Source organism: Ciconia boyciana, chromosome 9, assembly GCF_034638445.1.
Source record: "Ciconia boyciana chromosome 9, ASM3463844v1, whole genome shotgun sequence".
Classification (NCBI taxonomy): domain Eukaryota; kingdom Metazoa; phylum Chordata; class Aves; order Ciconiiformes; family Ciconiidae; genus Ciconia; species Ciconia boyciana.
The window spans coordinates 24,560,832-24,577,882 of record NC_132942.1 but is presented as its reverse complement, the minus strand read 5'-3'; the positions used below and the strand labels follow the sequence as shown (position 1 = coordinate 24,577,882).

General features: G+C 53.0%; 1 protein-coding gene and 1 non-coding gene across 4 annotated transcripts in view; one reads left to right on the top strand and one right to left on the bottom strand.

The window, feature by feature from the left end:
* VAC14 (VAC14 component of PIKFYVE complex) overlaps positions 1 to 17,051 on the bottom strand; it is a 66,528-nt gene that overhangs the window by 46,794 nt on the left and 2,683 nt on the right. The window contains exons 2-11 of one of the 3 annotated variants that reach the window (XM_072872529.1): positions 15,938 to 16,088; positions 13,334 to 13,501; positions 12,618 to 12,680; positions 11,462 to 11,569; positions 10,559 to 10,668; positions 9,458 to 9,564; positions 8,240 to 8,374; positions 7,806 to 7,958; positions 6,889 to 6,957; positions 5,730 to 5,790 (exon numbers count right to left, since the gene is read on the bottom strand). In XM_072872529.1, the coding sequence (XP_072728630.1) occupies positions 5,730 to 5,790; positions 6,889 to 6,957; positions 7,806 to 7,958; positions 8,240 to 8,374; positions 9,458 to 9,564; positions 10,559 to 10,668; positions 11,462 to 11,569; positions 12,618 to 12,680; positions 13,334 to 13,501; positions 15,938 to 16,088 (1,125 nt within the window). The remainder of the gene's footprint in view (positions 1 to 5,729; positions 5,791 to 6,888; positions 6,958 to 7,805; positions 7,959 to 8,239; positions 8,375 to 9,457; positions 9,565 to 10,558; positions 10,669 to 11,461; positions 11,570 to 12,617; positions 12,681 to 13,333; positions 13,502 to 15,937; positions 16,089 to 17,051) is intronic. The other 2 variants (XM_072872530.1, XM_072872531.1) reach the window with 2 other exon arrangements.
* Positions 16,923 to 16,993, top strand: TRNAG-GCC (transfer RNA glycine (anticodon GCC)). Its single transcript has one exon. It is a non-coding gene; the product is annotated as a tRNA-Gly (tRNA).

Below are 17,051 nucleotides of genomic sequence, written 5' to 3'. Positions count from 1 at the left end.
TAAGGGGCAGATTTCTCATGGTTTAATTTGAAAGTAGAGCTGCGGCTTAATAGGATTTGATCTTCCCCAGGACACACAACGTAAGGGCGAGACGAGGAGGCTGAGGCCCCTCACAGCCCTGCAGATATCCAACTGATTGATCTGCCTCATGTAACAGATGCTGGGGTCTGCAAACTGCATTTCGAGTTGGACTAAGTTTCACTTCGATGTTGCAAACAACCACCAAGGGCCAAATGCTCAGACATGCAGAACCAAGGGGAAGGAGGGATCCAGAGCACGGCGAGTTTGGGAGAGGCGATGTCCAAGGGAGCAGCATCCCAGGCAATGTAAGCCAGCCTGAACCAGCCCCATATCTGGTTTTCCTGCAAAACCAGCTCCCGCTGCAGCAGTGCAGCAAGCTAGAAGAGGAGCACGAATCCTTGACCCGATTACATCTCCACGCCGAAATATGCATCGCCTGTGCAGGATGGGGAAAAAACCTCAGGGTATTGTGTGTTTTCAGAGGGAAGCATCTGAAAGGATGGTGCAGAGAAGCGGCGCGCGAAGCTGGCCGGTTCAGAGGTGGCCTCGACACTGCCACATCCACCAGCTCTGCACTGCCACAAGGCAGGCAGGGAAGACACGGGGTGGTATCGTTAGAGGAGAACACTGGACTGCTGCCAGCACAGCAACAAGCCATTTCCAGCCCGGTTTGTGCCAAAGTTGCTCATGAAAACCACTTCCCCGGTGATGCAGCACCTGCACGGGAGTGGGCAGAGCCTGGGTGGCTCAAGTCAAAATCCACCCAAGCTGACCTCAGGAGGTAGCTGGCAGCGCCGGGCTCACCTCGAGTCAGCCAGACCTCAGCCACGCCATGTCCCACCACTCTGCGGCTCTGCCAGGCTCGGCTCCTGCTAAAAGGGATGGTGGCCGGGCAAAGCTCCTCGTCAGCTATCCTCTCCCCGCATCTGCTGAGATAAACCTTTTAGGGGGGTTACCGGTGGCAAAGCAGCTAGTTTACTCAGCACAAAACCAGGGCACCATCCTGAAAGGCAAGAATTTTTATGAACATGTGAAATTGGGCTAAAAATCTTCCACCGACCATGCTCCTCTGCCTCCGAGATGGAGTGGCACCAGATTCCCGTGGGCTGCCGCCTTTCCGGGGCAGCAGCTGAGCATGGCGAGAGCTGCCACGGCTCTAGCTCCAAAGCGGGCTCGCAGCTCGTCCCAGCCCTCCTTAATCCCCAGGCAGTGCAAAGCAGGAGCAGTGGTAATGGCATTGCGTTAACGCGATTCTCTGGGCCTGCCACGCCGGCTCCCAGCGCTTGGCATCTGCGGCAGGACAGATGTCAGATGCAATCGTTTCCATCTAACCCACTACCCCAGATTCTCCTCTGGAGGATGAACGCTGCCCTGGCACCGCCTCCATGGTCCGCCTGTGAGGGTGAGAACACATTTTTAAGGCGAATTGAGCAATGATGGGGGCTGTACCAGGCTCTCACCTCTGGATACTGGTATCCTTTGCTCAAACTGAGTGGTGGGGCAGGAGACCCACCCCCCAGCACAAACCCCCCATCTCAGAAAGCATCCTCCATCATGAGAACAGAACTTACTTTCCCACTGCGTTCAACCCACAGTGATGCTTTTCACCCCATGTCCCTTATCAACTCATTTTCTCATTTCTCCGCTTTCTTCAACGGCTTCTGCCATCTCTCTCCTCAGCAGTCACCTTTTCTCTGCCAATGCTTGAGCTGTCATCTCCCTCCTGGCCTCCTGCCCGGCCCAGCTGCTTTCCTGACCCCATTTTCAGACAAGGTTAAGGTCTAGGCCAGGCTCTAGCCTTTAAGCAGCCTTGCCAAGGGTGGAAATATCCAGGTTCTTTCATTGTTGTCCAAGTCACAAGGGCAGCTCCCATACGGGCTGGCAGCTGTGCTGCTCAATGGGCTCAAGCCAGCGGCCAGGAGGTAAATAGCTCCTCTCTGCTATTGGTCCCACAAGCTGTTGCTTTCTTGTCCTCCATCGGTCTCATTTCGGCGCTCTTGGCTTCCTTCTGCTTACTGCGGTTTCCAAGTACTGGAAGTGCCCACAGCACCAGCGCAAGCTGATCTCCCAGGGAAGCGATGAGGCTAAGGTCTAAGCAGAGGCATCCAGTCCAACAAGCTGTAGATCACCGCGACAAGGGCTGGGGCAGCGTTCCTGACGTCCCCCTCCAGCTCACCCACCCAACGACGCTGTGGGAGCAGTGAAGGGACTCAGTCTCCTCGCTTCAGGCTGGAGAGGAGGGCCAGGAGGAGCCTCCCCAGGAGGACACCCTGGACCCGAAAGCTGCAGCAAGGCAGACTCCACCAGACAAGCTGCTGGAGAACAGGACTCCAAGGCAGGCTTGGTACGTGAGCTGAAAACAAGCCATCACGCTGCCTTCAGCCAACCATCCCCTGGGTGCTGCAGGGCACCCAGCACCATCCCTACCCTCCACCCAAGCGTTCACCACCTCAATGAGCTCCCCAGCTCACTGGCTGCACCCCCAAGGTGTGTTGGGCTCTCCGCTACGGTGACTTCCAGCACGAGACAAGCAGCAGCAATTTTAGCTTTGTACTAAGCCCTAACTACCACCTTTAAAAGTCCTATTTAAAAGCAGCCTCGGGCAGTTTAGCCACGTGGCAGCAAACTGCCCTTTCTGCAGAGCAACAGGCAGCTTTAGGTGTCCATGTATTGCTGAAAATCACCCAAAACAAGAAGCCTTCTTTGCATCAGGAAGGACCACAAAGGCTCTTCTGAGCCCCCATGTCCCTTATCTAGTTTGGTGAGGGACTGTGGTCCCGTCACTCTTGTCCAACTGCCATGCACCTAATGCAGGCAGCCCTGCTGACTACTTGCCAGCTGTGCCTGACCATCCACCTGGCAGGAGAGTTGGGAAATGGTCTCAAACAGTCCAGGTCTTGTATTGAAACACCGATGCAGTTACAAGGGCCTAAAAGGCACTTCACAGCTGTTTTGGTCCAGCAACACAGGACAGACATCTGCATCTTCTCCTGCAGCAGCTCAGACTGACAGAAGCCCGGGCTCCGCTCCAGCAGCTACGCTTCTACCTCCCCTTCCTGAGCTGGGCTCGCACCAGCAATCGCAGCATCGGCGGGGTCAGCTAGGCCACGGGAAGGCTCCAGTGCCTCTGAAACACAGTTCTGGTCCACTTCCAATGACGGTTTTTGCAGAAGCTGGAAGTGGGGACCCCAACCTGTACGGGGAGCCCTGCAGCCCCTCCAGCCCTGTGCAGCCAGGCTCTGCCGGGAGGCAGTTTCTGTCCTGGCACAGACACAGTCCCCATTTCCTAGTGAACACCACCAGGAAGCTGGCAATTACCCTGGAAGCATTTTGGATGGCCAACAGCACGTTTTAGGAGTGGGGGTGTGTGCATGTCAGTTTGTGGCCGTAAGAACGTGCCCAGCATCCATCTATCAAGCATGCAGACCTTGTCATCTTGGATGGCATCTTCATGGAAGACATCCCTCTGCAGACGCCGGGCCGTGAGCTCCTCCGCCCCTGCTGACCAAGGTCCTCCTCCTTTCACCACTGCTGCAGTGCTATCCCTCTGCAGACGTCCGCGCAGGGAGGGCAGGAGAAGGGGGCGTGAGAGCTGGATGCCTGGCGCTGGGCCATGCTCCATCACTCGCTCGCCGGGGGAGACTGGGGGAAGCAGGCGGGGGAACGAACAAAAACACAAGCAAAGAGTGACTTCATCTTAAAAGGCAGCTGCAACTTCCTCCGTTTGCAGGCTTTCCAGCTTTTCAAAGCAATGCAATGGTTTCCTGTGGTCTTGCCTTGACACCCAGTGGGCGTTCAGCATGCAGGCAGCTGCCCACTCCCAGGTGTGAATTACGGCTGCCAGCTCTAGCCTTCCTCTGGCTCCAGGGCTGAGCCAGACAGCCTGAGCAATAGCTGGAGCACTGGGCAGATGTCCAGGGCTCCTGTCGGCCACATACAGCCCTCCAACCCCATGCCAGTCCCCCACAATGGGTGCCATGGCAAAAATCTTCCAGGTGCTGATGCTGGGCCAGCAGAGAGGTCACACACGATGGGGAAAGAGGCTTCAGGGCAGGCAAACCCCAGGATAAAACCTGGAGTCTCCTGTTTAAAAGGGCTTAGGAGAGCTCAAGAACAAGTCCCTCTGCAAAACCAGGTCTCTTAGAGGCACAAAGGGTCTCGCCTGCTGTCCCGAATGGTCTTCCCCGGCACTTGGGGAGCTGGCAGACCGCTTCAGCTTGGGCAGCTGTTCTCCTGGCTCTCGGTGACACTGTGACCAAGTCACTCCAGCTCTCCCTGCTCTGTCCCCCTTTGGTCTTCATTCCCTCTCTCCCTCAGGTGCAAGCTCTTCAGCACAGAGCCACAGTTATTACTTGTCCTCCTGAACTTAGCACCTCTCTTTTTCCTTCCCCTTCCCAATTTCAGCCCTATGCACTTCTGCACCTGCTGAACTTTAAGGGCTGAGCAGGGCCAGGATGCAGCAATCACAGGAAAACCAGGGAAAACCATTTAACAGTCATAAAATGAAATCTAGGCGCAAACGAAAAGATCTGTACTTTCAAGAGAGGAAAATATTAAGGGCATCATTAAGACAAGGGAGTTGCTGGTCTTTGCAGAAACGCAAAAAAGGAATGGAGGGGTGCAGACCATCAACCTGAAAAGCTGACACTTGCATCGATCGCTCTGGGATGCGTTACAATGGGCATCATGTGTCAGCCTTGCTGGTAGGATGCACCTAGAGTAATGCATCCTATTTTGGGACCACAACAACAAATAAATATATGCATCAGCACAATAAGTGTGTTGGAAATCATGACCTCTGAGGAAAGGGACTGCAGGCAGCAGGAGGAAAGGAAAGATGTGTTGTAAGAGCAGATAGATTTGTCCCCAGATTCACCAACAGCTGGATGGAAAGAAAGGTATTTGCAGGAGGGATGATTTAGACGAGATATTGGGAGAGACCGTGCTGGGCATGGAGCTGCTCTCTGCTGGCGCGGGCCTGACTAATGTCACAGAAGGCTGGCAGGGGGACAGGCTGGCAGCAGGCGCTGCCAAGACCCCTCGCCTCTCCGGCTGCTGGAACTGGACAGTGCAGCCCAGACACAGCCCCACAGCACCGTTCCGTGGTGGGCTGCCAGGACTGCAGCACGGAGGGCTGCAGTGCCCAGAAGCAGGGTCAGCGCTCTCCAAGCTCTTCTGCCAGCCCCAGACAGTTCACGTACACCTCCTCGTGAGGTCTCTGCACCTCTGGCAGACCAGCACACCGCTGTTGCTCTACCACCATCCCTCTGCAAAGGCAGGAGGGAACCATATGCCTCCTATTTTGGCCAAGCTAGAAGAGCCATAACCAAGACAACCATCCACCTTCTCCCCACCTTCACCCTATCTTTTAGCTGGACTGCCCAGCCACGGGGGCTTGAAGACAGGTGAGGTGCAGAACTCCAAGTGCACAGACACTCACTGCCTCACCAGACCTCCAGGGGGGCTTTGCCAGGTCTCCTGGGGGGCAAACACCTCTGTTTACCATAAAATCAAGACATTTTGGGTGCAAAAGCATCAGAAAGAAGCAGTCAACTCCTAGGACGTCCCCAGTGTGACCCAGGAGACCCCAAATGCTTTCCAGCCCAGACCACCCTTCCCTGCAGCTTTGTCAGCATCTGTCAGTTGTCTGTACCCTGAGGAGCCCTCCCTTCTTCTCAAGCCCTTCTGAAGCAACGAACAGACCCTACCTGGTTACCATGAAGACACTGCTGCTGCTGAAGTTGGAGTCACTGGATGCATCCAGAGACCCTGGGGGCAGATAAAAAGGAGCCACAGTTAGTGGGATGGCAGGGAAGGCAGAGAGCAGGACTGGGAGGCTGGAGAGCTGCATGACCTTCTGCAAAGACATCACCAGCCATCGTTTGAGGCTCTGGGAACCCCCAGGATCCCTTGTGCCTGCAGTGACCTTTTTACATTCCTTGTCAAGCTCTTCTCCACTGCCAGAGGTACTGGATGAAGCTGCTATAGGACTGCACTTACCTGGCAAAATGCAGGCTGCACAGCTTCAGAACTCTGCTCCAAAGTGGGTCTCCTCCTCTGTAAAGGAGACCCTGACCCACCCTTCTAATGGTTTCAACCATTCTTGAAGAAGGAGCTCAGAACTGCAGAGCTGCCTTCCATTGTCCAGATTTCAACACCCAGAGACAGCACACAAGCACAGGAAAGGCTGAATCCAACCCAGGACATCTCCACCTGGCCAGCTCTCCCACAGCATGACTCCATGTGGAAGCCAAGCAACCTAAACAGCTTTCCAACCTCAGCTCCATGCTAAAACTGGGTCTTACACGCACGGTGACAAAGCATGACAGGACGAACTTGACTCTTCATGCCCCCTTGTGCTAACTGCCTCTACTCACACACAGATCAGCACAACTAGGGAGCAGAGCTGAGTTTGTGATGCAAAAGCATCACAGGTTTATCTGATCCTGCCTGCTTCAAGGTGCAGTCTGACCCCAAAGGGGAAGAGATTAAAGCAATTAAATTTTCTGTTGATGTTTTAAAGCTCTTCTGCAATAGATTTTAATAAAAGGAGGTATTCTTAGGACAAACAAGGAATAAAAATTAAAACGTTTCACTGCTGTGCTACAGCACTACATTTTTCCCTTCCATCCCTTCCAAAAAGGCTACTGCATTGGCCAGGAATCAAACTCGGGCCTCACGCGTGGCAGGCAAGAATTCTACCACTGAACCACCAATGCTGCCCTGAGCACTGCCTGCACGCCCCGGCTGCCTGCTGCTGCCAGTCTCACGCTGCTGCCCACCTGCTGCCCCATGCAGCTCCCTGCCTCCTTGTCTTTGACCCGGCTGCTGTTGCACAATAAAACCCTTCAGCCGTTTAATTCTCACCTTCTTGCTCCCTCTCACGGCAGGATTTTCCAAAAGCCGCTTGCTGATGTGTTGCAGAAAAGCACTGGTCTGAACGTGCAGCCCCAGAAGAATAAAATGGATTAGCTCATGTAATTTAAACATTATATATATTTCACATGCCCGGACAACAAGGATGTGCCAGAAGTAGCATCTAGTCATCCCACAACAATAGCATCAAAGGGATGCTGGAAGGCTAAAGCCGCTGCTGTTTTCAGGCATCAGTCCACCAGGACCCTCTCCATTTAGTTTCTTCTCACTTGAACACTCTTCCAGGTCTCCCATCACATTTGCAACCTTTTGCCTTTTCTGTTCTGGAAATTTTAGGACTGGGACAATACCTGCATGATGGTCTCAAGATCACCATGCATTTGGAAAGGACTCAAAATTCTTCTCATTTCTATTCTCTACCCTTCCCCAAAATAAGCATCCTCCATGCATGTGTTGATGCTCTCCCAGGACTAACACAGCTCTCTGAGCTCTCCTTTGGGTGATGGTAGCTCCTCCCAAACCAGCCACTGCAGGACAGGTGAGCTATTCTCTTCTCGTGTTATGGACAGACACTAACTTTAACTATAAATGATCTTTTTCAGGTCAACTTAATGACTAAGTTTAAGTGAAGCCTGGTGAGGGGATGGGGATGCTCACCAGGGAATGCAGCACTGCAGCACTGCTTGCGCTCCAGGCTGGATCAGTGACCCTGCTATGCAGACAGCACCCAACATGTCTGTCTCATCAGAGGATCATCTGTGAAACAGGACTCCAAGGCTCAAAGAAAACACAGGGGTCCCATGTGCCCTGAGCTGTCCCAGGACACCAAACCAACTCAAGAACTTCTCTTGAGGACCTTCCCTTGACCTTCCTCACTTCTCTAATGGCTCAGACCATCAGGGACTCACCACTGGACACTGCCTCTGGCTTGGAGAGGGACTCCTCCGAGGTGGGCTCTGCTGGTAGAGTCATCGACTGCTTGGCCTCATCCATTTCATCGTCCTCTGGTATGACCAGCTTCATCAGGCTCTGGTTGCACACGTTCGCCACCTCCTTGATGTCTGAGTGAAGGCAGTGTAAGGAACATGCAGTCCCACAGGTGGCTAGGTGCCACGTCTGGCCAGCCATGGAGGAGCCACCGCAGCCCCACCAGAGCTGCCCCAGCCCAGCTACTGCAACCCCCCTCACATCCAAAGGGCTGGTGTGGGTTTTAGCACTTGGTGGGAGGACTTCTGGCCCTCTCCAGTTGTATAGCTGGCCCTGCACCCCAGGGGCAGGAAAGAGGTGCTTCCCTGAGGGTTGCTGTAGCAGGAATGGGAGCAGCTCCGAGTTACAAGGATACTCTTCTTGCGATCATCATAGGAGAGGCACGGCAGGACGGCAGTCAGGATCCCTGAGGAGTAAGGCAGCATCACCCGGCCAGCCAGCTGGATGAACTCCCTCATCCAGCACATGGCTGTCAGCTGGATCAGGTCATCTGGAAGACATGGGACAAGCAAAGGTAAGGGAAGGGACAGCACTGGCAGCTGAGCAAACTCCACAGGCCAATGACCACCTGCAAGTAGAGAGCTGCCTCTGCTCCATCCAGAGTCACTAGTCCAGAGAGACCCTAGTCTGGGACAGTTTAGTCCCAGAGGAGATAGATAAGACCTGATCTGCAGTGAGGTTGAGATTAACCAAAATAATTAGGTTTCAGAGTTAACCCAGTTCAATCCATAATTCAGGTTTCCTCATTTACAAGTATTCTGTCAAGCTTCCCAATGCATAATTCCCAAAGCATTCCCAAGCTTCCCAATGTGCTCTGTCACACCTTATAGCACTTGTGTGTCTGGATCAAGCATCACTTCTAGAGCTGGGGTTTTATTAACCTCCCCAAGTTCTGAAAAAGGGAGCACTGCTGGGGCAGTCAGCTGATGCAAGGCCAGATTTTAGGTTTAAACAGTGCAAATTAATTGGGCATCAGTTTAATCAAGACCAAGCAGTCTCGGTCTATTTCTATTTTTATATCTCATAAGAAACTCGCTCCCATTCAGCAACATTTAAAGAGCAGTTTAAGCTCGATGAGCACAGCTCAGGGACAAGATCCTTCTCAGGAAACACATCCAACTGCAGCTGTAACCCTCTGCCACTGCCTACATGGCAGACCCACAGGAGCTACAGTGCAGCACTAACACAAAGCGCCAGGCACATCATGTTTAACTGTCCAGCTAATGCACCTAGTGCCATCAGAGGTTAAAATAAGCTCCAAAGGAGATTCTTCTAGATGTGCTAGATATCCAGAGGTGCCCTTCACAGCCAGATATTTTACTTTCAGGCACCTCCGCTTCGACAGGTTGCCAGACCTGTATTTGAGTCTGGGGGATCAGCAGTACAAGAGCAGTAGTGTCAACCGTGGGACAGCTGCCTGTCCTCCCCTTTCAGCAGGGTTTGCATGCATGATAGCAAAGAAACTGCAAGTGGGCAAGCTGGTGATCAGCCCACAGGAAAACTCCTGGCCTGAACCTATGGCTGGCACCGCAGACCCAGAGGTGGATGCTACAGCTCGGTCCTGCACACTCACCTGCTGCTTGGCAGTGGATCACCAGGATATTGGCCATTTCTGCAAACTTGACGGTGGAGGGGTTCTTCTTGATCTCCTTGAGGAACTCCCCGAGAGCCACCTCACACCTGCAGAGAGGCAGAGCAGCTGGTTAGCGCTCACTCGCCTTGGATGGAGAAGTTACAGAGAAGTTACGGAGACCAGCCTCCTACATGCATGCATAGAAAGGATGCTCGTGGCATGGCATGCATGCCTCTGCACAGGGGCAGAGCCAGGAAGGACAAGGCTGACAAGCTCGTCCCGCTCCAAGGCAGAGACTGCACACAGCTGCAAGGATGGAGGCAATGACTGCCTGGAGCCCCCCGCACCTTCCCACTACTCCCCTAACAGCCACACAGACTCTGTTGAGATTGACATGAGCCTGGGACGGGGAGCACAGAGGGGAGCAGGGGCCAGATGATACCCAAAGGTTTCAGCGCTTGTTCCTCAACATGTGGACACTGGGAAACAAAGAAGCAGGGAAGATCCATTAGGGCTTGGTAGCGGGATAGACCCAGGCCAGTCTCACCACTTGCTTGTGCCCTACAAAACAGGTCCAGTTACTCTCTCCCAGTGCAAGGAGCCAAGACCCTCTGACCTCCCTGAGAACACCCAGCCACTCTGCTTCAAAATGCCTCTCGGTCTTGAGACCAGCAATAGGTCTGAAGAGCAAGCTCACAATGCTTGCTCCTCTTCTGCATCCAGGAGATGCTGGGATGGTGCTGTACCTTGCTGAGAGAGGCTTGCAAGCTGCAAAGCCTGTACACAGAGCTTATACCCCATCCCAGAAGCACACGTGAGCCTCTACAGCTCTGATATGGGGCACAAGGGCTGAACCGAGCCAAAACAGTTTGTGCCACAGCACAAACAGACCACAGTGTCCTCCACAGCCACTGCAGCCACAACAAGCCGGGGAAGGGAGGCCCTTGCCAAGGACACTTTGATCCACTGACCAAGCTGGCCAGATTGCTCCATAACCCACCACGCACATGGGGTTTCACTGCAGTTATACAGAATATTTGCAAACAAATGAAGACAGTGAGCAAGACACAGCCCTCGTGCCTGGCCAGCCTCCATACTCACATTTTCCGTATCTCTTTGCTGTTGTCTCCCAGGATCTGGAAGAGCCCGTCCAGGATTTCTGGCAAGTAATCCAAGAGGTTGATGTCAGGCACAGACTCTAAGACCAGGATCTAGCTCAGGGGAGGAATAAGAACGAAGAGAGGTGAGTTTTGGAGAAGCTAACTAACATCACCAGCACAAATCTGGTGCAATACTGAGGAATTCAGAGCTGAGCTGTGTGGGATGGGGGGGAAGGACAAGAAGACAGCATGGAGTTGCCCATCTCGGAAAGAAGATGGGCTAGCACAGGAGGCAAGTGATCAGTCTGCAGCATTGCTACATTTCCAATCACAGCTCTGTAAAACAGAGCAGGGATCAGGAACGACTGTCAAGATGCATGCAGGCAGACCTGGGATGGCAAACAGCATAGCTGAAAGAGTGCAGAGGCACGCATCTCTCCCCAGACTGCAGCGAGGCACTGAGAGCTCCTGCCTTGCACAGAAAGGAGAAAGCAAGTAGAGATACCTTGCCTCCTGGAGAGCAACATCCCTCCATCACCGCTGGGCAATGGAAAGCAGTCTAGCGCTGTCCCTTGGGAGACTGTAACGTCTAGACCACAGTGTATCTATTTATATAAGTAACGCTTTGACCGTATTTTCTAACTTGGTGTGCAAAGTCCTAAACCAGGTTGGCAGAAGCGCAGTATGATGCCCCTGTGACTGCAACAGCGAGGCGATAGGGAGCTGGCATTTTAAAGAAGCAGGTGAAAAACTCTGCTGGTTTAAAAAATCTGCCCAAGTAAATTCAGGTGCCTGAGTTCACACATTGCTGCGCACATCTACTGTTTGCAGACACAGGATGCTGACAGATCACGGTATTTTGGAGTTCGGATAGGCAGGCACATGTGGGGCCGTGCATACCTACCCAGGATATGATGAACTGGCGGGCATACTGGTTGTTGGAGTAAATCCTCTCGCGCAGCAGTGGGATGAAGCCTACCAAGTCAAACTGGTTGCTCTCTGTCACAATGTCCTGCAGAGCCCAAGCAGAGGGAGTTAGGAGGGATGGTCACTACCCCACACCCATGCAGCCACCCCCACCCGTCCTTTTTTAAGGCACATGACAGGAAAAAGATGACAAGCAGCTGATGCATGAGTCTGCAGGTCAGGTGACCTGGGGAGAAGGAATCACGAGGTTTGTTCAGGCGATCAGTCAGTAATCCCCCTTGGGCAGGGACTAATGCTGAGTGGGACCCAGAGAGGGAGGCTCCTGCCTGCTGTGTGCCAGCCTGGCTGAACAGGAGGAGGGTGGGAGCATCTCTGATTCATGCCTCAGTGGTGTGTTGCACACATGAGCAAGCACTTTTGATGTAACCACACGTGTCAGGGGTGGGAGAGTCCCCTGGCTTTCCTTTAAAGCTCTTCCTACACGCTTGATGGATTTTGCTGCACGGCTAAGTCTCTTGCACCAGCGCAGTGGGGCATATCTCCCAGCAGGAAGGTTTGCAGCAGGCAATGCAGAGACTGCATTAACCGCTGTGCTAACGAGGAGGAGCAGGGGGGCAGGACATAGCAGGGAGCCACTTACCTCCGAGCAGCAGAAAAGGAACTGGGAGGTCTGTGCAAGCAAAAGCCCTTCGGCAGGCAGAACAGGAACAGGAACCAAGCCCCCCACCCTGAAGCAGCAGCTCTGCTCCTTGCAGAGCAGCTCTGCTCACTTCTCTTCACTACTCACTTAGGCAAGAGAGGAAAAGCAGAGGAATAGCCCTTCTGCTGCCTGGGATGGGGCTGCAACCCTGCTTGGACTAAAACCTTGCTTCCTCAGACACCTGGCTCCCAAGAGCTGAACATGCACATGGCACTGCAATAACCTACCAGCCCCTCAACCCAGCTGCCTGAGATCGCCACCAGATCCTCAATCTAAGAGGCTACGGTCAGTGAGAGAAATAAATGTTTTGACAGTAGCCACAGGACTGAGCTGGGATGGTTTTAGCAGCTGCAGCCTTGGGGACTGACACATCCCCAGACATGACATGCCTGCAGCCTGCACCAACGATTCTCAGCTGGAGGGGGAAAAATACCTTGAGAAGCCGATCGAGGAGCTCAGAGCCACTTTTGACGTTCGGGTCAGGATCAGCAGCCAGCTGTGAACAACAGAAACAAGAGCCATTGCAGCATCGGGTCCCAGGTCTGTTCCCTGCTCTGCAGTGGACTGCGGTCCCAGCAGGCTCACGGGACTGTTGCTCTCCTTTAGCTTTACAGGGGCGGACACAGAGAAGTCCCTTTATCTCCAACTCCTTATTAAGCTCCAACAAATTCACCTGAGAGACTTCCTAAGGGGGATATCAAGCACCCATCACTTCCCCCAGCTACGCAGGTTTTCATGGGCCAGCAGCCACATCCTCAAGTGGCAGAGAAATACAAGTTTCCAGTGATAAGCTGCAAAGACAGGCATACATAGACATGGTTCTGATGGTACAGACCCCACAAAGCCACAGTGCTGCTGAGCCACCTCACCTACAGCAGTTCTGTCAGTCTCATTTCCTAATACTACTCAACAAGGAGCAGGAAAATACATCCTGGAGGTAAGGACAGAGAACAAGGTATCTTACAGCGATCTCCAGCATCCACAACATCAGTGGCCACTGTGCTGCTGCAGAAACTGCTCATTAGGTCCCTCAGACCTGCCTGGGTCAAAGCAAACCAGTTTACTTGGAAACAAGAGAACCAGAAAACAAGGCTTACTTCTCCAGTGTGGGAAATAAAGACACACGAGATTTCAGAGGAAGCTTCGTACCTTGCTAAGGCCATCGAAGAGCACGTTGAAGTGTGGGAGGACAGAGCCCCTGGCCACCTTGACAATGTTATAGAGGGCCTCGCAAGCGTAGTACCGCAGCCGACTATCGGCATCGTTGAAACACGTCAGTACTGGCTCAATCAGCTCTTTCAAGTAGAGCCCAGAGTCCTGGTGGACAGGAAGAGACTGGTTAGTTGAGGACCATGCCACAGGGAGAGGGAAGAGATGGCACTGTCCTGGAACATACTGCAAAAATTCAGGCCCATGATAGCTTAGGGCACCTATACTGGACAGGATTTATTAATGAATTTTGAATTTTATTATTGAAATTATTGAATTTTATTATTCAGGTACAGTGACAGTCACCCGAGCAGGCTGAGAAATTGTTTCAAGGGAGTCTACACCAGCAACTGAAGGGATTACTGCACCTGTACTCATCTGGTTTTGGTTCCCAGAGATGTGGAAGACGCTTGGGCAGTTATTCACCACCCGCTCCAAGCACCTTTCAAAGCAAAAGGGGCTGCCTCCTGCTGCATGCCACTCATCTCTGCTGGAGACTGGCCCACAGAGAAATCCATCCCTGCCTCCCTCTGCCCTGCAGGCAGGAGATGAGGCAGATCCCCAGCAAAGCCAGTGGTCACCAGCCCTCACAGCAGTCAGCTGTCGGCCAGTATTTATCCTGCTCCACCAGCTGGTTTCTGCACAAACCTACCGAGGTTTCCAGAACCAGGGAGAACATCCCAAACAGTGACAGGCTGAGCCTACCTGCACCTTCAGTTAAGCAAAGAAGCCCTTGGTCTGTTGGGCTATTCTTTCTAACGTCAGGAGCTGGGGACCACGGAGGAGATGATGATACAAGCTTCACAAAAAGAAAGACATTCAGCAGTCCCCAAAGCACCTTCCTGCCCTGCTATCTCCAGAAACACCAACTCAACCATGGTCCCAACTACCAGAAGAGGAGCGGCTTCAGCATGTGCAGCTGCTTATGGACTAGGAGCTACCACAGCTGGTGGAGTTAAGCTGGACACACCTGTTAGATGAAGTGATTGCAGGGCGCTGATTTGCAGGCAAGATTCATTTTACTTGCTGAAGTTTCTCCTCCTGCACCATGGAAGAGCCACACTAGGCTGACCTTGACTCTGCCCACTAGCAAATATAGTCATTAATGAGGCCACTCCCCAGCCCAAAAGACTTTTGCTTAAGGATTCATTGGCACAGCAGGAGTTTCAGACAAACTCAGAGGTGGAGGCAGGAGGCTGGCTTGTTTTGAACTTAAAACCCCATACTTTGGGGAAACAGGCTGGCATTTCCCGAGCGTCTAGCAAAGACGATGGTGAGAAAATCAACAGCACGCGAATTAGCAGATTAGAAGAGTTGAACTCTAAGTTTTATCAGTGGCCCTCAAGGCCACCTAAAGGAACTCCTCCATCCCCCAGAGCCAGCTGCACCAGCAGCTCTGGCAGCACGGAGTGCCTGTCCCTGTGCTGTGCAGGAGGAGAAGGTGGGTTATGTGCCCGGGCCAAGGGCAGAGCAGAGCATTGCTCATCCTGGGGAGGAGGGTTTTGCAAAGAGATTCTGCATTTTAACAAGAGGACAAAGACAGAAACACTGCTCAGAAGCCCCTGGCCACCAGCATAAAGGCAGTTAATGTAAAAGCCATCAGGCTTCAAAGCATCCGCTCAGACCGATCATGACTCTCATTAGAAGGAGAATAAATGAATTAAAATCTACCTCATAGCTCTTCCAACAAGCACAGCCTGCTCTTCCTGAGCCCTCTGCTTTCTTTGACGTACACCTTACTACGGACCAAAATGACTCCTTCCGTTGCAGGCACTTTCAAAAACCAGCCACGTGGTTTGACTCAAAAACCATGGAGATGGAGCCATGAGCCTGCAGAGTCCATGCTCCCCTCCGCAGGGACATGGATGTTCTGGCATAACCCTGGAGGCAACTTACTGAGCTTGTTCTTGTTAACAAGAGGAAAGTTATAGAAAAAGACCTTAATTGGGACTGAAATCAGCCAACTTCCCGTGCAAGGGGCATCAACATAACACCTCCAGAACTGGACTGACTGATCCATGCGTTCAGCAAGTAAAACTTCTGCCAAGCCCAACAGACAGCTGCTAGCTCAGGCTAATGCAGCTTGACACCTTATGCCACTTGTTTACTTTGATTACGATTCTGCCACTGTTTAGCCTGTACCTTGGCCCCGCTTCCCAAAGGCTCTGCCCAGGCTGCCAGAGCCAGTTGATCGGGAGATGGGAGATGGAATGGCTGCGCCTCTTCTCAGCTCCATTAACACAAATTAGTACTTGACTGAGTCTAGTCCAGCTACTGGAGACAGAAGATGGACAGATGCACTTAAACCATACCTAGGGTGCTGCCAAGATGGGACCCAGACCAGGAAGCACTCCTGTGCCCAAGGGATGTGGCTGGGTGCGATGGGGAGACTCAAACACAACCCAGCCATATGCTGCAATGCAGGGGAGGGAGCCAGGGAGCTGCGGGACCACCAGCCCAAGTCTCCCTATCACGCTGACCCAGGAGGAGTCGCCGTTCTCCCACTGCAACCCGCACAAGCCAAAAAAACTCACCCAAACCTACCTTGCCCAGGGCAATGGAGCAAGCAGCCAGGCCAATGAGTCCCCCTTTCCGGCTGTGGGGGTGCTGGGAGAGCGCAAACTCCTGTGACAGGATCTGGATCACGTGTTTGATTTGAGATGTGTTGTTCTGAGCCACAAACTCTCGCACCAGCCTGCGGAGAGAAGAGGAAAGCACCCAAGGGGCTTTAGGTTCTGCCTGATACAAATGCTCAGGAGCTCGGCTCCCCATGGCTGTCAGAAACAGGGATTTTTGGCCACGACAAATGCCAGAGAAAGTGGTACTGAAATGGGGAACACCCAAGGAACCCACAAGTGAAACCACAGCTCTCCCCTCCTCCCCACTCACATACAACAATGGCTCACTGCCCTCGTCCTGCTGCTCCCAGCCTGCAGCCTCCTACACCATTCATGAACTCCCAGCCCAGGATGGACTCTCAAGGGCTACCTCACCAGGGCTGCATGCTGGCAGAGAAGAAGTCACCAGGTCTTCAGACAAACACCCTCTACAACAAGGCAGGTTACAAGGATCATTTACCCCTGACACAGCACAAGACGGCAGCAGAGAACCGCTCAGCACACACCAGTAGCATTGGTGGCTCGGTAGGGAATTGTTGCCCACCAGACCCATGCCCAGCGCCAAGATTTTGGACCTTTCCAGCCACCCACGCATCGCTCCAGCTTATATTCCATATATCATATGTACTCTTATACAGCACAAACCTTAACAAAAAGCAGACAAGGTTTCCGCATGCAATACTTGCTCCTCCTCAGAAACTTGCAGCTCATTACCCAGAGATGTTTAACACATCAGCTGCACTTAAATGAAGAGACCTGTAGCCCTGCTCCAGCCTATGCAACCGCTTCAAGGTCCCGGGTCACCCGACCAGGCCTTCAGCACCGGCTCTCCCTGCAGCAGAGCCGCCGGCCAGCTGGGGAGGCTCAGGCAGCTATGCAGGCAGCTGTGCAGGCAGCAGCACACAGCTGGAGCATTGGTGGTTCAGTGGTAGAATTCTCGCCTGCCACGCGGGAGGCCCGGGTTCGATTCCCGGCCAATGCAGTAACCTTTTTTCTTTGACTTCTATCCGTAACATGGACCCATGCATCTCAAAATCTCA